General features: G+C 42.6%; 2 protein-coding genes across 2 annotated transcripts in view; one reads left to right on the top strand and one right to left on the bottom strand.

The window, feature by feature from the left end:
- Positions 1-23,714, bottom strand: part of LOC122806493 (small nuclear ribonucleoprotein E) — a 38,023-nt gene extending 14,309 nt beyond the window's left edge. The window contains exons 1-2 of the mRNA XM_044076993.1: positions 23,488-23,714; positions 10,639-10,665 (exon numbers count right to left, since the gene is read on the bottom strand). Of these exons, the coding sequence (XP_043932928.1) occupies positions 10,639-10,665; positions 23,488-23,547 (87 nt within the window). The 5' untranslated portion in view covers positions 23,548-23,714. The remainder of the gene's footprint in view (positions 1-10,638; positions 10,666-23,487) is intronic.
- Positions 23,715-23,805: 91 nt separating this feature from the next.
- LOC122805962 (zinc finger CCCH domain-containing protein 11A-like) overlaps positions 23,806-26,968 on the top strand; it is a 1,052,395-nt gene continuing 1,049,232 nt past the window's right edge. The window contains exon 1 of the mRNA XM_044076203.1: positions 23,806-23,865. The gene's annotated coding sequence lies outside the window, so the exon portion shown is untranslated. The remainder of the gene's footprint in view (positions 23,866-26,968) is intronic.

The following is a 26,968-nucleotide window of genomic DNA, read 5'->3' as shown; positions in this document are numbered from 1 at the left end:
AGAGTAATAATCCAAATACACTCACAAAAATCAGCAACAGTTCAGTTCACAAACACATACTAACACCAAAGCCAGTAATTCTTTATTACGATCTGGTACCTCGGCCTTTCGCCTTCAAAGGATGTTAGGTCCAGAGTCACTGGTGGACAAATCAGAGACCACCAAAGAAAGGGTAACCACATTTGTCTAGACCAGAATTACCTTTATTCAACCCAAGAACCTTTCTATAAGAATGTGGGAATCAAGGGCAATGGGGGTAAAGCAGAGGCGACTAGGATGCCAAGTATGTACTACAGCATCCCTGCACTGCAGTCCCAGAGGAAGGATCAAGGGCAAAGTACCTGCTGCATTTTCAGAGGTGATGCAAACACATCACACCAACGTGGGCCTCATTTCTGAGAGAGTTTGCCATAGACTGATTCAGGGACCACTTGAGGCATTAGAAAATTTAGCCAAGCTTGTCTGCCAAAATACTGGCTTCTTCTGGAATGTGTGTTGCCATCACCCATTGCCACACTCTGGCTTCTTGACATGGTGGGGGGGGGGGGGGTAAGATTTGGTCCCTCCCCATTTGCTGATGTATCATACCAGACCACTGACAGTCATCTTAAATAGCAACAGCGGCTACCATGGAACCCAGCACTTTCAGAACTTACTGGCTGGAGGTTTCAAAATGGCCAAGACATGTCTGACCCAAAATCTTACTAGTCAGATAAAGATGAGACATTCTTGTGTCCAGCCATGCTATCACAAACCAGCTCCAACTGGGATGTGTGCAGGTTGACAGTTAATCCTTGGCCTGTAACTATGCCTTGTTGCAGCAGTTAAGAGCCAGTCATCCAGACAGAAACTGGTATCCTTTGCAGCCAGATATTAGCTGCCACTACTGCCAAGCACTTCAACATGCTGGGGGCTGTGGCAAGACCAAATGGGTGGGTCTGAACTGATAATAACTGGCTCCCAGCCAGAAACAAAAGGTAGTCAGGGCACATCCAGTCATTCAACAAGGACAGAACAGACCAAAACGTGGCCATCCTGAATGGTGTTCCTTTACATATTTGTCCAGAGAAGTTAGGTCCAGAATTGGTGTCAGGTTTCCAGTCTTGGGGTAGCAAAGAGAATCTGAAAGACACCCCATCTGACTACTAGGAGGGACCTCCTGGATGACCAAGCAATCTTGCTATTTCTACAGCTGCATCCGCCCACTGATTTGGGTGGCTCATCAGGAAGGCAATTCTTCGGATTCGGTTCTGTAAACAAGGGGGAAAAAGTACCCCCTGGATATGCTCCTTGGCACCCAGTGGTAATTTGGGATGGCCTCCCAGGATGTGGGGTGCAAAGAAAGACACCAGCTAACTGCCTGCAGAGGTAGGCAGTATGGCAACTGCTCAAGAGCACTGGATGGGTCAGTCTGAGAAGCCCCCCCCCCCCCAGACCCTTTGCTTTGCAGGCCCCTCTGATGCATGGGCAGCATCTACCACTGTGGTCATTTCCTCCTCTGGGAGATGCATATCCTGGACAGTCCTGAAAAAGATTTCATGAACCACATCTCAATTACCATGCTTGTTCCTGGAAAAGGAACTCTGGAGTAGAAAAACTCCAATGGCAGACAGTGTCTTCCAATCTCTCTTGTTGTGGGTCCAAACAAGGCCAATCTGTCAAAGGGCATATTAACAAGAGACAACTTGAAGGGCTAGCAGTCACACAGCCTCATCCAGGCATAACACCATTTGGGAATGCTGGAACTAGCCACCCTTGAAATACCCTCCACTGCATGGGATACAAGCCTTATGGAAACTTCAGTGATTGAAGGGTAGCCAATCTGGAGATAAAAGGTTCTGTTCCTTGGCAAACAGGAAGGAGCTAGACAGCTCCTTAATGAGGTGCCTCTGTAGTCTCACAAAATGGGATAAAAATAGTTAATGCCCTCAACTAAACATTGAGGAGGCAGAAACACTTGTAAAATATGTCCAATGCCCAAGATTCTCTATTGGGGTAATGGACAAAGGAGTTCTTAAGCTGGCTCCTTTTTTTGGTGGCTGTGGCAACCATGGCATCTACAGGGATACACTTTGTCCAAGTCTTGTCCAGGAAGCACTTGATACTATCAGTGCAATTTGGTACAGACTACTGCATCTGGTCCCTTCCATGCCCTTGAAGACACCAACTCATCTGGTCCCTTCCATGCCCTAGAAGACACCAACTCAATAAATGGGTCAGTGTGTGTGTGCGAGAGAAAACACGCCCAAGATTTGGATGGGCCAGACCGGAAAGCCTCCACAGCACAGATTCCTCCCAAGGATTTTGGGCAGACCAACCACCTCTGATAGAATTTCTAAAAGGTCTCCAAAGATGATTTCTGGCGGTGATCTTGGGGATCGTTCACCTTGCCCGAAGTCTTCAGTACCAACAGATTCCTCAAGGGAATCAATATGCCTCCTTTTGCAGTCTCTTCTGATGAAGCTCAATGGGATATTCTTGGGAGGTGCTGGTAGAGTCTTGGGATTCCAGGTGGTGATCTTGGGGATCGTTCACCTTGCCCTTGGGGCAGTGCAGCAATTGCCTCATGTACGCAGACAACCCTCTCCACCTATCACCCAACACTACAACCTGTGAGATGCACTTATATAACCAAACTGGAAGCAAAGATCTCTACACCAAAAATGGACTAGCCAGTCAAGAGGAGAAGGTAAGCATTTGCACCACACCCAGAGTACCTCAAAACCTGTACCAAACACACAAACACCCAAGTTTTCGGAGGCAAAAAAAAGAAAACAAAATCTACCCAAGCAACACGGACCTCCAAAGCAGAAACAAAAGCAACCTCCACCCCCCCTAACCCAAATGACAGCCCACAAACTCAGTGTGCCACTCAACCACAGCCCATAAGGCATAACATACCAAACACTAGTCATAGGTGACTGTCTGGCACACTGATGTTCTACTCACCAAGCTAAACAAGGAGAAAGTTTGTCAGGTGCCAGGATCTGCCACAATGCATGCACTCAGGTCACTCCACAGAAAGTACAAATGACTGCAATTGTCCATGTTGGTGTGAATGACCAGAGACATACCTCCCTGGACTACATGGAGACACCGAGAAGCTTACTGATATTTTAGCCCAGGCAGGTATAAGCCTAGCCCCGAGTAGCATCCTGTCAGAATTATACCACAGTACAAGGACAAAGTGACTGGCTTCAACAATTGGCCAAGCTTCTGGTGTCATTCTAAAGGGATCCAGTATCTGTCTGCCTAGGATGACATGATCGACAAACCACAATGCTTTGCCAGAGATGGCCTGCACCCGACTCCCTTGGGATTCTGGATACTGGCGAAGGCTCTTGCCACCCCTATAGTGCCTTTAGGCAAGATTCAAATGACAAATTCACCACCGTAACAGGTACAAACAAGCAAAATCTGAGGGCAATGTTACTTAATGCTAGAAGTCTAAACTTCAAAATGCACTCACCTCGAGGCACTCCTTAAAATGGAGAACAGACATCTGTGCAGTGATTCAAGGCTCCAGAAAGCATCCCTGCATTACCAGGCTATAATTCATACCACACCTTTTGGTCACCTAACTTGGACCGAAGCACTAAAGGCGGAGGCATATCCATATTCATTAAGAATATCCACATCTCAAGGCTAGTTGCTCAGCATAATGCATCTGAGATTACCCAAGTGCAACTAACTCTGGGCAAAACCGCAATGCAAACTGTAGCTTGCTACAGATCCCCCACCATGCCCCAGGATTCCCACTCCATTTCTTGATGCACTAGAAAATTAGGGTACAACCCAACACCCTAACAGGCGATTTCAACTACCCCACCATTAACTGGGAAAACTACTCGTGTACTAACTCCTGGAATTCATAAATTCAAATGCCTTGGATCAACTTAACCACACCCCCACCAGGGGCAGCAATATCCTAGACCTGGTCATTACCAACATGGGCAACCAGTGTTCCACACCAGAGGTAAATTCCTTGTTGGTCAGTGTTCCACACCAGAGGTAAATTCCTTGTTGGTCAGATTAGACCACAAGCAAAACACCCTAGACCCCCATATCCCATCACCCCCCATTAAGGAAACCACCGAAAAAAAAATTCTCCAAAGCCAACTTCATGACACCCATGCTGACAGATTCTACTGCTGAATCCTATACAATTGCACTTTATAAGCACTAGTGCATGGATTGTGCAATCCCCAACAGAACCAAGATGCTATCCTCCAAAAAAAGGAAGCCAATAAAAAAAAAATAAATACAATCCCATGATTGAAGGAACTCAGTGGTCAGCCTCAGAGATCCCTCAAAATCCTCCAAAGCTAGTTACGTAAACAAAAACCACTAATTCTAAAGACAACCACAAAGCATTCTATAGCTGTCAAGACTCTCAATGGCAACACTCAAGATCTGCTGAGTTAAAGCACAATGACAACATACAGAACCCAATGGATATTGCCAACATCCTGGCAGAACCTAACTTTACCCCCCTCTCATCCCCTAAAGGGCCCATCTCTATACCAGAAGAATGCAAAGACATGTAACCACAGCTGCACAGGTATTAAAAAAACTCTGCAAAGCCAAGAACACAGCATCCATGGGACCTGACAACATCCCAGGCTGTGTGCTACATGAACTACAGAACAAACTAGCACCCCACCTAGGCTATGGAGTGTATCATGGAAGTTGTAAACAGGTAATCTCCAAACTCTGGACCTTACCCAGTTCAGGTTTGTAAAAGGCAGATCATGTCTCCCAAACCTGATAGACTTCTTTGAAGCTGGTCACCAATGCCGTAGATGAGGGTAAGGTGGTTCACAGAGCCTATCTAGATCTCACCAAGGCTTTCAACACCATCCCCCACTCTGGAATTATACACAAACTCACTAAACTGGGTATAAATCCCACTGTCAAAAGATGGGCTGGTAACTGGCTCACTGAGAATCCACACTGTGAAAGTAGAAGACTAAATCAAACTTCAGACAAGTGGAGTACCACAGGGTTCAGTCCTAGGTCCTCTCCCGTTTGGAATCTACTTCTCTGAAGTACAGGCTAACACAGGTGGTCTTTGGCTAACAAAGTTAGCAGATGACTGCAAACTAGGAGCCATAATCAAAACTCACAACGATGTGGACATCCTACAAGAGGGCCTCACCGAGACAAAGCCATGGCCTCAAGCTCAATACCAAAAGTGCATAGTTATCCCTTTTGGTAAAAACTCTGTACCCATGAACTACCACATAGGCAGTAGTCTACTTAACACTGAAAGTATGATAACAGACCTTGGGACACAGGTGGACAGTAGTCTCTCCTTTGATTATCACATTGCCACAGTAGTAAAGAAATCCCATTGCCACAGTAGTAAAGAAATCCTATGTGGCACACCTCATCACAAAAGGTTTCTCATCCAGGAAAAAAAAAAAAAAAAAAGGGTAATTGTTCCTCTACTCATCACTCAGACCCATTATAAGATTACAACACCCTTTTAGTATGTACCTACCGGCCTCAAACAGATGCCCTACGCAGACAGTCTCAGAAAAACCCCAGCTTTACTCTGTAGCATATCACCAACTCAGAGGCGATCTCTGCCTAACATACAAAGCTATGTCAAACCCAGAGCTGTTGGCCATGCTCCACGTAAAGAAATCCCAATCCCTCCGAGCTACACGCTCTGCGGACCTAAACCATGTCACTACAATAAGCAGAACATGCTGGAGAGACAGATTCCTGTCCCAGAGACTTCCCATACTCTGGAACAAACTACCTATCTATATCAAACAAAGCTCTTCATTAGCACTCAAGAAAAATCTTGATTAGATGGGAGATAGGAAATTCACCCTGGGGATCACTTCTGTGGCTCTACTAGAGTGTGGCACAAAAACAATTTTCTTGGGTGGCAAAAGCCAGGGTACCGTTTGGCTAGGCTTATATAGGCCCTAGGGCCAATAGCCTAGTACCTACCCATGAACCCATGTCTCAAAGTCATAGAAGATCTTGAGGATGTGAAGGTGGTGGCCTGGAAGATTTCTGCTAAGGGGATTTCGAGTGGGGGGTAGGCAGCCCTGAGGCAGAAGTCAAAGCACGATGAGGAGACTGAGCCAATCAGCTTAGCCCTGAGGAAGCAGACAAGGCACAGAGTGGAGAAATAGAAGACCGAGCTGAAGAGGCCAGTTACAAGGACCTTGGTGCCTTTAGTGGCCCTGAAGAGGACCTCATGTGGGGCATTTCCTGCTCTCCCAACCCACTATATATGATTTGGTTACATAAAAAGGAAGGTGGGAGCAAACCTTCCAAAGTAAGCTTACTCCCATCTGCCAGAGCCCTAGGTAGAACTTACAAATGCTGCGGTGTCCAGATGAGCAGGCCACAGGCAGTAAACGCACTTCCTATGGGCAGACAGCAGGATCTTGTGCCCACAGGAGTGCATTTCTTAAAGCCTTAAAGTTCTCCTTTTGATCAGCCATAGCAAGAGATTTGTTTTTTTAAATGGAAAGGGGAGAGCATGAAAGTAAATGGGTAGTAAGACCAAGAAATAATCAACTCACATGGTGACAAAACATTACCAAACCCACGGAAGAGCTCAGAAGCACTGGAACCTCAGTTGTTCCAATGAGCAGCAAACAAGATCCGAGGTAATCTGAAGGAGTGGTGAATTATGAGTAGGACGAGCTCAAGCTTCGAATCTTTAGCTAGTGAAGTGTCCAGTTTGTTCCAGGGGTTAGAACATGAGACCCACAGGTTAGTAAAAGTTAAGTGCAGAATTAAAAGCCCATTATGCTTCAAGTGCAACATCTGAGGAATGAAACTCATTTCATGCCACTGAGGATTCACTGAGCACAGGAGCAGAGAATGGGTTCGAAATATTGCCGCTGACCAGGGTGTCATCTTTAGTTGTTCTGATGAATGGAAACTGGACTGGTTGCTGAAAGCATTACCTCTACAGCAACAAAGACACTGGCCAGCTCAAAACCTCTCCCTGTCCACAAGGCACCAATGCAGACTGACCAAATAAAACCATTTCATTAATCAAACATGAATAACTGACTTGGCACCTGTTTTTCCTAGTGTTCAGGCTGCTAATTATGCTCTCTCGTTCTTCTCTAGGTTCTAATTATGCTCTCTCGTCCTTCTCTAGGTTCTTTTGGCTAGGACAAATTAGTGGGTTGGTTAACAGGTAGCCGGAACTTTCCAGTGTTTGGACAGAAGCCAACTAAATCCCAGTGCTCTATTAAAATAGATAGTGGGTTGGTTAACAGGTAGCCGGAACTTTCCAGTGTTTGGACAGAAGCCAACTAAATCCCAGTGCTCTATTAAAATAGACATTAATACAAAAGTTGGTCCTACAAGGCCACTGGAAGCCTGAACAGAATCCCCAGCATACCTAGGGAGGTACTAAGGCAAACCATCAAAAGCTCAGAGACTTCAAAAGGAGTCTCTTGGGGGTTTCACAAAACTATGCTACGTAGACAACCAGCTGCAGAACAAATCTTTTTCAAAGGTAGACTTCTGGGGAAAGGTGCCAAACTAGCCTAGATCTTGATATTGTGCACTCGGGATTTGTGGCAAATAGAATAACCAAAACAGGAAAACAATAAAAATCATTTTTATAATCAAACTTTGGTCACCTGACCTTTTCATTCCAGAAAAGGAGCCCTTTCTAAGGTCTTTGGTACTCCATAGGAGAAACTCTAAATTGTCCCATGTATATCCCAACACACTTCTCGCCCCATCAGAAGACTTTTTAATTTTGGGGAGGGGGGACCAGATTGGCTTAAACTGACTTGAAGCAAGTTTATGCATAAGGGATGGATTAGTTCCAACACAAGGAAAATTAAATTTGCATGACAAATGCATGCAGCTCAGAAGCTTCTTGTCGATGTCATAGTTGAGACAGACACAGAGTTTGTCACAGGCTGAAGCCTAGTACAGTCCTCGACATGAGATTGCTGTTAGATGAACTCTCATTGCTAGCCTTTTTCAAAGGCCCTGCAAAAAGGTTAGTACTAGATAACCACTTTACTTTCTTAGCCTCAACATGTTACTCATTTGCCAATAAACACATTTCTCTTTGTAAACCTTGCCACTAATGGAACTGGTGACAAAGCAGTTCGCTTAAGGGAAATGAACTTCCAGGCGAGTCTAACCAGATGTGCAAGAGTAACTAGGTTTGTAGTGAAAGTTGTGGTTTTCTGAGTCAAGGTCCAGAGGAAGCCAAATACAACATAGCCAGACTGGGGTTGCAAGAATGACAAGGGCATTGCTTATTGCTGCTTTCTGAAGGAGCGTGCAATAAATGGCATGGGGGATGCATAAAGGAAAGCTATGAGCCAATCGTGGCCAAATGAGTCTTGGGGGTTAGAGTGGAGGATGAAAAACTGTTGCATTTGATGCATCAAAGTTCACAATACAGTTTTCCCCTTTGTGGAAGGTTTTAGGGCCATCTATTGAGAAATTAATGAGGTAGTAGAATTTGACGGCTCAACTCTGTTACACTGATGTTCCTGGCATATTACTGCTGTAAATGGTACAGTAATTCATTCTAGGGAAGGAAGGCCAACAGTGACTGTACCCACCTGGCAGCCTATGAACACCAAGGTAATAAAATCCCAGCTGCAATTGTGGTACAGGGTGCTCCAAGAATAGGCATAGATGGAAACAATCTTAGATGAATTTTCGTTGCAGACACTGACTGGAGCCATGCACTTTCAGCCCCAGAGAGGCAGCACCAGTGGAGAAGTCAAATAAGGTTCTGAACTGGATAACATTCACCAGAATGTACAGACATCTTCATGAATGGCTTGGCTATTTTAATGCCCAGATATGCATTCCACAAATCCAGAGAATGCATCCAATCTCCTGCCTGCAAACTAAGACTGCACAATGACCACCCAAAAATGTCGCCACACTGAATTAGACAACTAGAACTGGGTGACTGTCCTGTCTTTATGGACACCAAGGAACTTATCCACTTTGGTCAGGTGAATCCTCTTGATAAGAGAAGGTTTCCCCACCGAGTCACTGACAGGACTCCCAAACTGGGCAGTTTTAAATAAGTACCCCTCTGAACAATTTCCTTCAGCTATCTTGGAGGATGCCCCCCCTCCACTTGAGGGAAAAAAAATGCCACAAGAGTTTGGCAATGCTTCAGGGCTCATACCTAGACCTGGGAAAGGGCCAATATAACCCTTAGAGAGACCATCTCTCTTGCAGCAGTTACCATAAGATTCCATTAGCTTAGGGAAATGGAAACTGTGCTATTTACAAATCTAAACACCCTTGGCTCTATTCGGGTTTACTTTGAAAGATTACTAAGAAGCGAATAATGCATGCATTTTTGCCCTCTTGCTCACACTGAAGCTTCTTGACCTTCTATGCAAAGAGGGAGAACATGGCAATTACCTGCAGTGTTAACAAACAGGTGCAAGGACAGTTAAGTGAGAGCATATAGGGGGAGCCCCAATGGGCCCACTGCTTTTGGAGGTTACCAGGGCAGCAGCTTCAGTCTCCATGATTTTAACAGATCTCCAAAATCTTAAGTGCCAAATAGTTCATGACTGAGAAAACGTACACACATTTCTCTTGCCCATCCATCACTAAACTGATGTCGATACAGGTTTCCAGATGGTTTTCCTTTGTTATTGCCTTTTTGTTTAAACTCCATGGTAAACAAGTTCAGACAGTAGGTCTTTCATTCTATGGCATGTTGGAAAGGCACGGACCCTAGAAGCAACTACACTTTTTTTTGTATGTACATTTACAAACTGTATTCTTTGTTCTACCAAAGCCAGCCCTGGATCAGTTTATACTAGTGTTTCATTTTGTATATGTACAAGTCAATCCTTTTGTATCAATCAAACTGAGTAAGGGACTACTGGCCAGCAGTACTTGACTTGCACTGCTTTCTGTTGTACAGATTGCTTTCTGTTGTACAGATTGCTCAGAATGGATTAGAGAACGTCAGCATGCTTATTACAAAACATCCTGCAGATACAGTTTTTTTCACTTGCAGCTTTAGCACCTTCAGACATTCATTACTAGAACACCACAGTTTAACATACTCAAACCATAATGCTGCAAAATCATACAGATGAAAAACAAGATGTGCAAGCCTAACAGAAAGTGCTACGATGGCCCTCTAACCTCAAAAGTCAGGTGTATGAAACGGCAGCCAAACATTAAGGATCCATCATATTGGGGCTCAGAATTCTCTTCAGCTTACCTTTTACCAGACCTACTACTTTAACTGGCAGAAAATCTGTCAAAGGCAGCCACGCAACATGCAGAGCTAAGTTCCTGGTTTTGTTTAGGAATGCTCTCCCAACAGGTCCCAAAATCCCCTATGCACATACTGGGGATATACAGGTCAACTGGATCTTGTCAAGAAAACCATCCTGTACTCTAGGCTACAAACTATACCAAATGAATCTGCAGAAGCAAAAATAAATTTCACTCACTACAGCTAAACAGTAGTCTACGCAAGAACTGGCATCTAAATTGCCCTCTGGAATGCACTACAAACCATTAGACTCAGGCTGTTAAAGTTCTGCACCAAACTAATACAGCATAGACTTCAGCTACAACATAATGCAATGCAATGCAAAACCAGCTACATTTAACATTTCTAAGAATACTCACATTTTGTAGGTATCGGAAAATTAGATTCTGAAAAAAAAAAGTGTTAAGGAATACCACAAGTGCACATAGCTACTGCTTGACATTTTGATTTTACTTCTATTTCAAGCATGCAACCTTCAGCTCACCAAACAAAACAAGCCAGCATAAAATACATATGCTAGTACAAGGTTATCACTGTTTCGATAGTCTTTCCAGTAATATTAAGACCACTACACAGCTGACCATATTTATTGGCCGCTTAATATTCCTTAAGTAATGACAGCCAAGTTTACAATTTTGTCCCAGATTCTAAAAATGGATAAGCCATACAAAGCACCCCCGACCCACAACGCTGCCCTGGGTATGGGACCCCAACTTCTACAACATTGGACAGCACACAGCCCAGAGACAAGTCTTGGGTTAAGCACCCAAAATACTCTCAATATTCAGAGATCAGTTTCAGTGTCAGGGTCAGCCTTTCATACAAGTGTAACCCCCATACCTTCAAGGCAGAACTCCTCTAGTTCCTCACAGCTGTCTTCCTGCCACATTAGTATTGCCACCACAGTAGCAGGTTATGGGCCTCCAGTTACATGATGCGCATAAATCTATTGACTAAAAGCAAGTCTATGTAGCTTAAGAAACACGTGCAAACAGATTAAGACATCTTACATTAGCAAACAAATATCCCAATTAATCCTTGCCTTTTGTTATATAAACAGGAATTCAGTTTTGGGGGTCCCTTCGCCAGCATCTATCACTTGGCCATCAATATATTATCACCTTTACAGGACACCTAACAGATCACATTGCTTTGCCAAAGATGGTCTGAACCTTTCCCTCTAGGCTTTCAGATACTGGCTAAATGTTAAGTACTCCCATACAGACTATTTAAGCAAATGGCAAACTACCAATACTACAAAAACTCAACTGAATCTTGAGGTTTTATTGCTCAATGCCAGGAGAAAAACTACAGCTACACCAAGAATATTCATCTGTGCAGTTACGGTAACAGTTGAAAGAGGCACAGAAAACCCCCAGCAATGCAGGGCCTTAGTGCCTTCAACACTTAAAGAGCAGTGGGTACTCAAACAGCAAAAAGTGTGAGGTCTCAATATATAAGCATACCTCCAAGGTGGTCATACCTCCAAGGTGGTCAAACAGGATGATGTGCAGACCACCACAGACCATCTAGTACCATATCTTAGGCAGCTACAAGTCACCCTCCATATCAACAGAAGCTCAATGCATACTTGAACTTACTGGAGATGCTTGCTACCCAACCCAACAACTTACTTTTATGGGAGGCCAATCATCCCTCTACAGACAGGGAATCTTACACAACTTCAACTCTACAGGTCTCAGATTCCTGAACTTCATAAACACAAACACCCTTGCCCAAATACTGAATATGCTCATTATAGGCTTAAACATACTGGAACGTGTGTTCACAAGTATGAGAAAGCTGCACCCCCCTCCTTGCCTAGTCTTCCCTGATAAGGTCCGACCATAAAGCTTTCTCCTTTGAAATCAAATCAGCTTAGTAATCCCATTAAAACCATAAGTTACTATTAAAAGGTAAACTACTTTTTATCAGGTGATAGTTTGCCAAAACTCAATGACCTTCCAAACGAAGAACATAACAGCATATGCCGAATTGCTCTCAAGAAACTCTGAACAACCACTTCAATAACTGAAGAAACTTGTCTATCAGAAGCCCAGGACTAGCCCCCCCCCAAAAAAAAAAAAAGCCATCATGGTGTCAACCCAAATTAAACAATATACAACATGAAAATTAGGAAGAGGAATTCCCATAAAGAAACTCTAAACATGCAACCAAGATTGCCAATTAGATAAAGCAAATACAACTTTGAGGTTAAGACACCCTGCCAAATGAGAACCATTAGGCCTCCAACTGAGTCGGAAAACTCAAGGGCAGCACACAGCAATGTGCCAAACTTGTGGTCAATGGTGAACATTCAGACACTGATGATACAGCAAACCTCTGGTGATACAGCAAACCAGTTAGCTACCAACTTAATTTCAAACTTTACCCTCTAAAACAACCTCTCCAACCAAGACTAGGGAACATATACTGGCTGCACTCATTAAAGCCAAAAACACAGACTCAATGGGTCCGATAACATCCAGGATACTTCCTGAACAGTAAGATAAGACTTAAAACTAGTCTGACCTATGGGTCCTGTTTGCAAAACCATGGAAAGTAATGGAAAACAAGGGCATAGAGACACTGGTCCCATCCCCCAATTTGGCTTCGTCAATGGAAGGCAATGATTACTGCCTTAGGGACAGAGTCCACTAAATTAGTGGAGTGGGAACATAGTGCATACTACCTACAGCTGACTTAAGCATTTGATACAAGACCCCACTCTGGCATGGTCAAACATATAGAACTAGGTATAACCCCCTTTATAACAAACTAGATAGCTAGTATGTTCACTGACACTATCCAGGAGGTTAGAAATCAGTGAGCCCATCTCCACAAAGAAGCCTACCACCAGTAGTGCCCCTCAGGGCTCTGTGCTAGGCCCACTCCTCTGACATACAAGTAGGTAGATGCCAATGTCAAAGGCCTTTGGATAACCATGTTTGAAGACTGCAAAGAGGGAGTAGTCACTGACACCCCCCCCCCAGAGAAATACTTGCTGCCAAAGCTACAGTTTAAAAAAAATTATAACACCTTTTAGGAAGTCTGCTACTCCAAGTAGCCAGGTCATCAATAACACCTTTATAAAAATGATTAGGGATCTGGGAACTCATGTACATAGTAAACTAGCCTTCAACCAACATGTGCCCAAAGGTGAGAAAATACTACATTACTCAACTTATAAGCAGGAGTGCAACACCTAGGTCTAAAGAGGTAGTCATACCATGTACTCAGTCCTTAGGTCCATCAGTGTATAATTATCTTTTCAGAACATATCTGATCAGACACATTCAACTGAACAGCCACAAATATTCCTTACAAAACAAATGAGTAAACAATGTTCTACGTCAATAGTCTCAAAGCCCTGTTTGTATTTGGACTCTACAGACTAAGAGGTGATCACTTCTTAGAAATAACTGGCAATGATCTTTGCCTGGCATACAAGGCAACGCTGGACCATTTTGAAGAACCTTCTGCACACCTGCAAAACAGCACCAGAACTACTAGACAGACCTAAAATCTTGCTTGCAACATAAGACATTGAGACAAAGGTCTCCATTCCCTTTCTCTGGAACAGGAACCCCCATCCAAGTGAAGCAGAGTTCCTGCATATCCCCATTTAAGCACAACTTGGGACCAATGGACAGACGACAACACACAGACAGACGACCTTTTTACCCCCCCCATGTTAAATCGCCAACTCAGTTTCCAGTTAGACACAGAATAAAGTTGCACCAACTTTCTTTAAACCATATTACCGAATCACAACCCACCATATGTGAACAGGTGTAGTTTTTATTTTTCAGTGGGTGGGGCCACAAAAAACCCCCTTTTATTTCAATGCTGGACTCACTGCAGTGATTTGCAGGAGGCACCCGATGCCCCATGTACACTGACTGGACTGCAAATTCTACGAGGCCAGAAACATTTGTATAGAATCTATACACTGCCACCATGTGCTTTTACCTAAACTGGAAAAATTGGACACCAGAGACTCATGTGTAACCTTCTACCAACAGTGTTCTATACTGCACTAGTAATGATGCCCACAGTTACAAATAGTTTCACTGCAGCTGAAGTACCAAACACTCCCTTTATAAGTAAACGATCTCCGTGAAGTGCAACCCCCTCCCCAAATTTATTTAAAGTAACTGTATCAAATCGTTCCAATCCATTTTCTTTACAAATCAATACAGGCACTACTTAAAAATGATTCAGAATACTGCTAAAGGTAAAAGCATAAAAGCCTGCATTTGCACGTTTATTCCCTCCTTAACTAGTCTGGTCCAGATACATATTCGCTGTATACAAGACTAAGCTTCCGAGCCCCCCCAAAGCCTGTGTTGGAGGGAAGCCTTCCAGCTCATCAGTGGGAGTGGTAAGCACTAGGTAGCTTACCACAACAGGAGTGATTCCTGGCTCAGAAATTGTAGTTTATTGGCCGTTTTACCATAACTTTCCAGATTTAAAAGCCCACGTTAGCTCATTGCCTGCCTTTCCTGTAACTAGTCTAATCCAGATACATACTTTCTGTATCCAGGACGGTTTTGAAAGCTGAGCTGTGCCAGAACCTGCACTTCATCACCCCCCCCTTAGATCTACTAGTTCTCTTTCCTGCACTTATACTAGCTTATTAGTCTAAGACTTTCTTGTTCAGATTTGCTCAGAGATACTGCACAATGGTACCTCCTATACCGAGCCAACAGATATTGCCAGTATACTGGCAGACTGATTCAGTGCCAACTTTACCCACCCCAAAGGATCAATCACAATACCAGTATAGTGCCAGGCACCCGAATTACTGTTGCACAGGTTAAAACAGCACTGTCCACTGCCAAGAATACAGCTTCTATGGGACCTGACCATATCCCTGGTTGTTTTCTACATAAACTACAGAGTGAAATGGCACCTCATCTGTGTGTTCCGTTCAATCACAGCCTCAACTCAGGCGTTGTCCCTGCCAAATGGCGCACTGCTACTTATCCCTCTCCACAAAGGAGCAACTACAGACCTTGGGAACTATCGCCCCATTAGCCTGACGAGTCTGATATGCAAAGCTATGGAATGCATCACCATGGACCCAATAAACAAGGACATAGGGAACCTTCAAACTCTGGATCCCACAGTTTGGTTTTGTGAAGGGAAGATCATGCCTGCGCAACTTGGTAGACAGTCACCAGAGCTGTAGATGAAGGCAAGGTGGTTCATACAGCCTACCTTGATCTGACCAAGGTTTTTGATACCATTCCCCACTCAGGAATCATAGAAAAACTCACTCAGCTTGGCATCAACCCCTGGTATCACCAGGTGGTGTGAAAGCAGCTAACTCCAAGTCAGACTGCAGATTAGTCACGAGTGGAGTCCCACAGGGTTCGGTCCTGGGTCCTCTCCTGTTTGGTATCTATTAATCTGAAGTCCAGGCCCACACAGAGGGCCTCTGGCTAGCAAAGTTTACAGATGACTGCACGTTGGGAACTATTACTAACGCCCCAAGTGATTGACATCCTACAAAATGACCTCAGTGTAACCAATGACTGGTGTCAGAACCATGGCCTTAAGCTCAATGGCAAAAACTTGTCATCCCCTTTGGGAAAAACCTGGTTCCCATGAATTACCACATTGATGGCAGTCCACTGAACACAAGACATAAGAGATCTGGGAACACAGGCTGACAGCAACCTCTCTTGATCACCACATTGCCACTGTGGTAAAAAAGTTGCACATCTCATTACTGAGGGTTTTGCATCCAAGAAAGCGGTCAGTCTCCCTCTACTCTTCCCTCATAAGGCCAGTGTACAATGCCCCATTTGGCATGTACCTCACTAGACACCTGCAACAACTGGAGAGGCAGCAAAAAGTACCTCACAAAGAGGATCCTAGACCTTAAACACCTGTCCTATATGGACAGACTCAAAACACACCCAACTATTCTCAGTCTCAAATAGTCTACTTGGAGGCGGACTCTGCTTGACTTACAAAGCCATGTCTGACCCAGCTCCATTAAAAATTCACCCCAGGGATAACACCAGTGGCTCTACTTGACACAGGCACTGGGAACCAGTGTCAGGTGGCAATATGCCAGGGTAATCCTATGTCTAGGCTTGTAAAAGCCCCAGGGCAAAAAAAAAAAAATTTAAGCTAGTTTCCTGCCTTTCCTGTTAAGTGGTATAGACTATTTGTAGGCTTCTGAGCCCCCAAGCCCTTCTGTGTTGGAGAGAAGCCTTCTAGCTTAGTTTTTTTTTATAACTAGCCAGTTTTCTAGTTTCAGCACTCAAATCTGTTTCTTTGATCTCAGCACTTGTTCAGAAAAAAATTCATCTGCTTTTACTGTACTTGTGTTTCTACCTACTTTTTTTTACTTTTGCATCATCTTAAAAGTACTCAATTGTATTTATTACTGCTTGGTGTAACTCATTCTAAGCCTTTTGGTTTAAACACTTGGGCTTCGGACCAGTTTTGCACTGAGGGTTTGTGGTCTGCACTGTAGTAGCAGAACAGGTAGCTTACATCCTTCTAGGTTGGGAACTGCTGATTGAGGGCTCAGTGTCTGTTATTCTAAAAGTGTATTAATTCTGGTTTAAGCACTTGGGCTTTCAGGCCAGTTATTTTACATTAAGAGGGTTTGTGGTGTGCACTCTTGTGGGAGGAGAGGCTGAACTCTGCCCTTCTGAGCTGGGAATTTCTGGTTGAAGGCTTATAGTGCATGCATATCTGAACTGCTTCTTACTGAAGTTGGTGCGCCTTGTTTGCTGTGGCATAGACTGGATTCGGGCCTGCTGGATCTAGCTTTGTTTGTGTAACTTGAGCACTAATCCAGGCATTCTCTAAAATATTCAATTGTATTTATTACTGCTTGGTAGTAACTTGATTAAAGTGTAGCTATCATTCTAAGTCTTTTGGATTAAGCACTTGGGCTTCAGACCAGTTGTTTTACATTAGGAAGGTTTGTGGCATGCACTGTGGTGGCAGGACAGGTAGCTTTCATCCTTCTAAGTTGGGAACTGCTGATTAAGAACAGTGTCTGTTATTCTCAAAGTGTAACAGTTCTGGTTTAAGCACTTGGGCTTCAGGCCAGTTATTTTACATTAAGAAGGTTTGTGGTCTGCACTCTTGTGGGAGAAGAGGCTGGACTCTGCCCTTCTGAGCTGGGAATTTCTGGTTAAAGGTTTATAATGCCTGAATATTTGAACTGTATCTTACTGAAATTGGTACACCTTGTTTGCTGTAGCATAGACTAGATCCAGGCCTGCTGAATCTAGCTTTGTTTATAGGCTTGTTGTTTGTTTGCTTGTTATTTCCCTGGAATGCTAATTCCACCTAATACGCGGCTTCTCAGCGCTTCTGTGGATCACCAGTGATATCTGCATTGCTTACTGTACTTACTTCCTTGTTTCACTTGAAAGAAAGTTACCGTTTATCGTTTTTGCATTTAAGTTACCTGTAACACATTGCACTTAAGTTACCTGGCACTTGCTCACTAAAGCAATTATATAAGTCAGCAATAAAAATTAAAAGCACTACACCCTCACTCCCCACCGGCCCTGGTTTTCAATTAAGGAATTCCCAATATTATTCTAGCATGTCCAAAGGTCAGTTGTCAATCTCCTCTCCAGTCCAGCTGGTGAATCTGGGAATCTTGAGGCAATGTTACAACTGCCTCATGTACACAGACAACCCTCTCCTCCTCGCAACAAATTCCAACATGAGAGATGCAACCATACAGCCAAACTGGAGGCTAAGCTCTCTCAACTCAGTACTGGCATAACCAGTCAGGAGGAGAAGGAAACCACACTCACTACAATTCCAGTCGCACACAGACCTACCACGACAGCAAACCAAACACATAATCACACAAAAACATACTCGGAGGCTCTAAATAAAGATCTGCTGAAGCAGCAGAGACCTCCAAAGCAGACACCCAAGCAGCCACTACCCCAAAACAAAACACGTGCAACACATCTCACAAAGCCAGTGTGCCAAACAGTCACAGCCCTTAAGACTAAACACACCTGATACACTTTTAATAGGTGACACTTAATAGGTGACTCATCAGGCACACCGACGTCCCGCTCACCAGGCTGAACAAGGAGAGGGTCACTGTAAGCAGTCTGTCGGGCACTAGGATCTGCCACAACACAAGCACTCAGGTCACAAGTACAAATGACTCTGTCATTGTCCATGCTGGTGAATGACCTGAGATGTACCTCCCTGGACTACATGAAAAGAGACAAAGGAGCTCTGAGCGTGTAGCCCAGGCCGGTATGACCCTGACCTAGAGTAGCATCTTACCCTCAACAAGAATGATGCCACAATATGAAAACAAGATAATCAATTTCAACAATTGGCTTATGTACTGGAGTCATTCAAAGGGGATCCAATGCCCATCAGCTTGGGATGATATGCTCAACGAGCCACGATGCTTCACTAGGGACGGCTTGCACCTGTCACCCCTGGGCTTTCGGATATTGGCAAAGGCTCTTGCTACCCCCATAGTGCCTTTAGGCAAGGCTCAAAAGACAAACCCACCTCCATAGGTATCACAAGGGATAAGAAACTAAGAGTAATGCTACTCAACGCCAGAAGTCTAAACCTCAAGATGCACGCACTCGAAACTCTCCTTAGCATGGAGAACATAGATATCTGTGCAGTAACAGAAACCTGGTTCAGGGCTCCCGAGAGCACCCCAGCACTACCAGGTTATACCTCATAATGCTTTTCGGCCCCAAAACTTGGACCGAACCACAAAAGGAGGGGGAGTATCGATATTCAAAGATACCCACACCTCCAGGTTGGTGGCAAAGCACGAAGCATCAGAGACTATCCATGTGCAACTAACAGTGGGTAAAACTGCCTTCCAGTTTATAGCCTGCTACAGACCACCCTCCCAAACCCAGGAACCCCACTCGGCCTTCCTGAGAACACTGGAAAATATGAAGGTCTCTCCAAACACCATTATATTGGGCGACTTCATCTACCCAAACAGACTGGGAGCATTACTCTAGCTTCAACACCCTAGCCCAAAGGTTCCTAGAATTTATAAACTCAAATGCTATGGAACAACTTACCACTCCCACAAGAGAGGAAAACATACTGGACCTGATCACCAACATGGGGACTTTATGCTCCAGACCAGAAGTGTATCCCTCACTGGTAAGATCAGACCATAAACTAATCTCACTGGATATTCACATCCCGACCTCACCCCCTGCCCAGAAAACCAGTGAAAAACTTCTCTAAAGCAAATTTCACACTCCTCAAAACTGAGGTGGAATCCTTCAAAGCCACCCGGGCCTGTGGAAAATACGGCCCAGACCGCAGAATCCTTTATAAATGCATTCTATGAACACCTTCAGGAATGCACGGATCATGCGATCCCAAATAAAACCAAGAGCCAATCCTCCAAAGGCAGACGTCCTGTCTGGTGGACCCCAGCCATAGACAAACTATACAATAGAAGGAGAAAGCTACTAAATGATAGAGCAAAATCCCAAAAAGGGAAGGCATCACTGATCAGTATTAGCAAAAAACTACAGGCACATATAAAATTGTCTAAGGCCAGCTTCGAGAGAAATTGCACAGGACACTAAGGATAATCACAAGGCTTTCTTTAGTTATGTTAGGAACCTGGGTGGTAATTCCCAGATATGCTCAGAATTAGTCCAAAATGACAATACACCGAACCCACAGACATTGCCAACATCCTAGCTGACAGGTTCAGTGCAAACTCCCCCCCCTCCCCACCAAAAGGGCAAATATCTATCCCAGCAGAGTGCTGCCCCCCTGACATCTCAGATGCTCAGGTAAGCCGCCCTCTTCAAAGCAAAACACACAGCATCAATGGGACCAGATGGTGTCCCGGGCTGCGTCCTACATGAACTCCAAGAAGAGCTAAACCCAAACATAAAACTACTGTTCAATCTCAGACTTACTATAGGATATGTGCCCAAAGAGTGGCGTACAGCAACAGTGGTCCCTCACCATAAAGGTGGTGCCTCAACGGATCCTGGAAACTATCGCCCCATAAGCCTGACTAGCTTGGTCTGCAAAGCTATGGAAAGGATCATCATGGACCTCAAAGATATTGGGGACCTACAAACACTGGATCCTACCCAGTTCGGCTTTGTTAAGGGCAGATCCTGCCTCTTAAACCTGGTTGATTTCTTTGAAACAGTCACCAAGGCCATTGACGAGGGGAAGGTGGTCCACACAGCCTACCTGGACCTCGTAAAAGCCTTCGATACAATACCCCACTCGGGCATTATAGATAAGCTCACCAGCTTAAATATATGTCTCAAGGACAGAACCCACATGGTTAGAATTGCTGGAGCCATGTCAGACTCCAAACCAGTTACAAGTGGTGTCCCACAAGGCTCAGTCCTGGGACCTCTCCTGTTCGGTATATATTTCTTGGAGGTACAGGCCAACACGGAAGGACTGTGGCTGACCAAGTTCGCAGATGACTGCAAACTGGGTGCCATAATAGACTCTCCAGCAGACACAAGCATCCTCCAAAAGGGCCTCATAGAAACAGACAACTGGTGCCAGAGCCATGGCCTCAAGCTAAATGCCAAAAAGTGTATAGTCATCCCCTTTGGCAAAACAGTGCCCACAAATTACCACATAGGTGGTAATCCATTAAGTACAGAAGTAATTAGGGACCCAAGTTGATAGCAATCTCTCATTTGACAACCACATGGCCAAAGTGGTTAGAAAAACATTTTATATAGCCCACCTAATCATGAAGGGATTCACATCTAGATCAGGGAAGGTCATCGTGCCTCTTTACTCATCCCTCATCAGGCCCATAATTGAGTACAATGCCCCTTTTGGGATGTACCTTACCAGACACCTGCAGCAACTGGAAAGACCCCAAAAGTACCTCACCAAGAGGATCAAAGGGCTCAAACAAATGCCATATGCTGCCCGGTTAAAGAAACTCCAGCTCTACTCAGTGGCATACCGCCTGTTCAGAGGCGATCTGTGCCTGACGTATAAAGCCATGTCCAACCCGGAATTAATGGATATGCTGCACCTCAAAATCCAAATCCCATCGAGCTACGCGCTCGGGAGACTTGAGCCTCAGCACTAAAATAAATAGGACATGCTGGAGGGACAGATTCATAACCCAGAGGCTCCCTTCACTCTGGAATAAAATCCCAGTCCAGGTTAGGCAGAGTCCCTCATTGACTCTCTTAAAGAGGAATCTTGATGAGTGGATGGGAGATCGTAGGTTTACCCCAGGTATCACTTCTGTGTCACTGTTAGAGGCACAGTATACTAAACTCGAAGGGCATAGCAAAATAAATTTAAAATGGGTGGGGAAAGCCAAACATTCTGGCTAGGCTTATAAATGCCCTAGGGCAGATAGCCTAGTATGAACCTATGAACCTAGTACACACCTATGAACTAGTTTATTTATTTCCTGTATGCCGATCAACTCCAAGCAGTACTTTAAGTTTAACAAATTTCTGAACCAATTACCCAAGACCAGAACACAGTTAGGTGGAAGAAATGCAAACTACTATAACAATATATTAGGTCCAGCCTTTAATATTGGTTATTCACAGACATACTTACCCAGGTAAGGGACAAATCATGGTCCAGTCCAGACTCAGAATACACTCAATGTGAGGGGGGGGGGGTGATCCGATCCATTCACATATATGTAAAGAGGATACGTTTAACAAAGAAATAAAACAAATTAAAATGTTAAACCCTCTAAAATAGAATGACCCAGTTGCTGTCTTTTTCAGTAACAAATTGGAAAATACTTCCAACGATTTATACACAGTTGCACTACACTTCAGCCCTTTAAATCTGTAACAGATATTGGTGTCTAAACCCAGCTACATATACCAAGACAAATATATCCAAATAAATGTATACATGTTACTACCTAGGTTAAGGTAGTTACATGCAGTATACATCCTTTATACATCTTAAACTTCGGTGCCCACTCATATTACAATTTTAAAAAGAAACATTTACTTATAGATCACAACTGGAAAAAAATCCTGCCTGTACTTGTTACTTGAAAATTTTGATGTCACTGTTAAACTTTACACAACATGGACTACCTTGAAAAGTCTACTCTTAGCTACTGTCCAGCAATTCTCATTTCTTTCATATTACACAACGAAAGCCGATTACACCTACATGGGTTTAAAGTTTCACAACTTTAACACCAGAGTTTTACTAATACACAATTGGCAAAATTGTAAAGTTAAAGATTTCACATTGGGACAAACAATACAAATGTATTTTATTGCAGCCATTATCAATTAATCCTAAGTTTTTGACTAAAAGTGCTATGACTAGGGCTGCAATAGATATTACATAGCATAAGGAAATTAAAAGTCTGTATTGTCAGTTTTTACAAAGGTGCCGGGGGGGGGACACTTCAATTCGACGGGAATCCTGGGCAGCCACGGTGGTGCAGTGATTAACATTGTCACTGCACAGCAAGAGGTTCTCCGGTTCGATCCTCAGCCGTGGTGCCTTCTGTGGGGAGTCTACATGTCCTCCCTGTGGTTGCGTGGGTTTCCTCCAGGTGCTCCGGTTTCCTCCCACATCCCAAAGACATGCTGCAGGTGGATTGGACACGCTAAATTGGCCCTAGGTGTGAGTGTGCCTTCTGTGGAAGGTTGGGCGCCGGGCTGGCAACTCGACACTGTAAAACTCTACTGCCAATCATTTGCGGACAGGTGATCCGCTGTGGCGACTCCTAACCGGGAAAAGCCAAGACTATACATTGACATTCTACTACTTTTCCCAGTTACACACCATTTTGCAGTAATTGCCAAATTAGTTAGCATTACGTTAGTCAACTAATCGCTGTAAACTAGTATACACTACAAAACCTCCCAGCATACTGCAAAAATAAAGCCGCAGTACTACCGCTCGCCTTATTACCATTCATCTCGTTTGTACAGTATAAAAACAACTGATACTCCAAACAAACTTAACACCTGGCATTACACTATCAACACGGTTCAACGATTCGATCCGTTACATATAACTTACCATTAAGAAGTTCTACAGATGCCAGTATTACACAACATACTCTACAAACTATCTGTCATTAATACAAATACAAAGAGAAAGCAAGTACAAGCTCGCCATCTGAACTAAGCATTATTTCTGACAGCTTTTACCTTACAGGTTCAACCAGACATTCCTAACCCCCCAGACATAAAGGATACGATTGGCTGCACCATCACTTTCTGGACCTTCTGGGCCCCTGGTCCACCGCGATACGCCATGCTTACCGAGAAAATTTAGAAGTTCTAGAACAACCTTTAAAAGAAATAAGGAACCACAAGCTTTTAAATTAAACAACCAAATCAACAAACTATACGAAAATAAACATACAAAACTTGTACACAAAGAGAGCAGATGCCTCCTCACACCGTTTAACAAGCTTATGGCGGGCAAAGAACGTCAACATCATGCGCCAGCCCTAAAGGCATTGTGGGAAATAAAGTAGTAGGGCAAAATGCATTATGGGGTATTGGAGGATTTTTTTTTTTCAGAATAGTTTTTACTTTGCAGTTTTGAGGGTAGTGTACAAACTGTGTAGTGTACGTGTTTTTACTGCATATGTAGTTTCCTAATACTAAGGCTAGGTGGCGAAAGAAAGAGGAGTACTTCCATTTGTGACTGTAGGGTATAGTTTAGTAACGTTCGTTCTGTTATCTTTGTTTCCGTCTGAATCAGAACCATAAATGAGGGTTTAGGACGATGTAACGAGGTTCTACGATTAGGTTGTTAAACCGTTTGTCAGGGTGTCCGTTTTTTACAGATGTTCTATTCTTTTTTGGTGTATTTGTCGAGAGAGCTGGATCTGTTTCTGCTAGCTAGGTAGTTGGATGGGTTCCGATTTCTTTTCGGAACCTGAAAATTTTCTCAGAATAGTTTATAAACCGGGTTAGTTAACTCTCGATCTGAATCGGCTATGGTTTTGTTTTTAAATCAACTTGCGCAAATTGTTATTGCTGCTCTTTTGCTTTGTCTGTGTTTTCGAAAATCTGTTTAGGTGTTATCTGTTTATATTGGAGTAAAGCTCTACTAATAGGAGTACTGTATAGGCAAAGGCTTGGATGTAAATTGTGAACTAATATTGGTTGTTATTTAGTTTGATTTCGTTTACATAAACTAAAATTCAGATCAGATGAAGTCTATACATAGAGACGTGTATGTACGCTATTAAGGATATAAATAATAGAGGGATGAATAAGTCAAGGTGTCTATTGTACTGTGTATAATTCTAATGGCTGTATAGAGAGGCGCTGTTTAATATTGTATTGGAACTGTCACCATACAATTCGATTAATAGTGGAAGGAATGAAAGGAAAAAGGTTTGGTAATAATAGAGGTATGGAAAGGGGTTAAGTAGTGGCATGGTAATGTTATGAGAGAATACATTTTTTGTTTGAATGGTGAGTTTTATTAAACATGGATGATGGTGAGTTTTATTAAACATGGATGATGGTGAGTGTGTTCTGTATAGATTAAATTTATCATATTTAAAAAGTAATTATGAAGTAAATAACTTTTTTCTGTATTGCTGAGTTTGTTTTGGTACACACAGATTTTATTTATAAATTCCCTACCAGTGACATTATTAGGTAACCATGCATACCGTAAATTTTGTTGTGATAGTGTAGTACTGTTAACATGTTTGCAGTATTTTTAGTGGTGCTGGCACCTTTACAATCACTTTTTACTTCTCGGCAAAAGACTAGTTAATGAAGTATTTATTGGGATTTTTTTTTTCTTCTGTAGAGTTTATAGCTGTGTTCATTCAGTGATTAATGCTGCATGGAAGTCGCTTGTAATTTGTCAGATAACACCTTGTATTGTTTCTTGAACTGTTACTCCAGTACAAATTTATTTATTTTTTATTTATTTATTTATTTATTTTACATTTGTTGACCAGGATAGTCTAACTGGATTTATGTCCATCTTCAGTAGAGTCCTGGGGAGATAAGCTCCAAGAGATTACTAGACTACTAACGTACAGGTACTAGTTGTTATACAATTAAATACTACAAATTTTAGACAGTTTAGGAATCTTTACAGTTTATACAAAAAACATGTTACAAGCATTAGATAAGATATTTTAGACTTTTTATGTACAAGACTTCATTAGTAACTAGAAAGCAATTGTTAAACAAATACATACTTCAAATTTCAACAGTTCATCAGTGATCACAGTTTAAACAGTACTTGCTTAATGCATTATATAAATAACTAACTGTTTTGTATTTTTTCTGTATAAATAGGCAAATTATTAAAGTGATGTTTAGTGCAGTGCGTGTCTTAGTTTAAAACATCATTTATAAGTTAGCATTCCTCTATTCCTGTATTTTTTTTCTGGGAGCTTTACCTAAGTAGTGATTGAACTTAAGCCTTAATAATGAGCACATTACTATGGTTAACATATATTCTAATAAGTAAATAAAGGCATTGTAAGTTGAGTGGGCGTCAGCTATACCTTAAAAGTATACTACACAGACTGCGATTGCATAGTTCTGACGATGCTTTTTTGCATAAGTTCATGTCAAGCTGTTTGTAGCAAGTATACTGCTAATCTCCTAGTATTTCTTCATTTTTTTCCTCGTTTTTTTAAAATCAAATATTAGTTTTACCATTTGGCTGTTAAGTACGTTAACTTCTTTTAAGTTTGATAGTTAGAGAGCGCCTACTTTTTATTTCATTAATATGTTCATAGGATAGTACTAGAGTGTCTGTCCTTGTGGGCCATGTTAAGCTTAGCCAAATTTCCCAACCCAAAGTTAAGAATCAAATATTGTACCTTGTGTCTGGGAGGTAAGCCCCCTTAACCATTATGCCAACCCCCATGCATTGTATGTTATTTTTTAAATAATTTATTGTCCTTAAAATGTTAATTTTTTTCTTCAAAACTTAAAATTTAAGAGATCTTTATTTATATTTCTTGGAAATGTAGTATAATTTCTTTACACAATAAAATATTTGTATTTAAAGTCTTGAATCTTGGGCAGTACATATTCAAACCTGATATTGTAGCGACAACTAATTAAACTACAGAATCCATTTTAATTATCTTTACATTTAGAGCACTTGGTAGTGTTTTTAGAGTAATACGTGTGGCTTAAGTCGGGTGGGTGTTTATAGTTTAATTTTAGAAGTATTTAACGCTCACTGTTGAGAGTTTTAATGTTACCAATTGTTCCTGTAACTGGGCTATTTGTAAATGTAGCTCAACTGCATTCGCAATGTGACATTATGCTACTCTAGTGTATATTCTGTTCTTTTTTGTCTTAGGATGCTAACAAATTATTGATTATCATTGAATTGTTTTAATCAGAGCAGTTTATGTTTAGCAGATATAAAATTTTCATTGCTGATACTTTCACTAGGCTTTCTGTAGCTAGATTGCAAGACTGGTGTCTTTGATTCTGTTTCTCGAGTGTTCTCATCTTAACCTCTGCACTGTAATAACGTCTGCTTTTGATAGTTAAATCAGTGCTTTGGTGTTTCATCTTTTGCTCTTTCCTTTTCAGCTGTCGACTTTACTTTATATTTGATCTTTGAGATCACGTTTTTACATTGGGATAGTATATACATAGTTCTTAAATGTTTTGTCAAAGTTTCTCGTCATTTTAGACACTTATTTTTACAAATAGACATTGGTTTAAT

Source organism: Protopterus annectens, chromosome 7.part0 (assembly GCF_019279795.1).
Source record: "Protopterus annectens isolate FY-2018-M chromosome 7.part0, PAN1.0, whole genome shotgun sequence".
NCBI lineage: Eukaryota > Metazoa > Chordata > Ceratodontiformes > Protopteridae > Protopterus > Protopterus annectens.
This window is presented reverse-complemented; position numbering and strand designations above follow the sequence as displayed.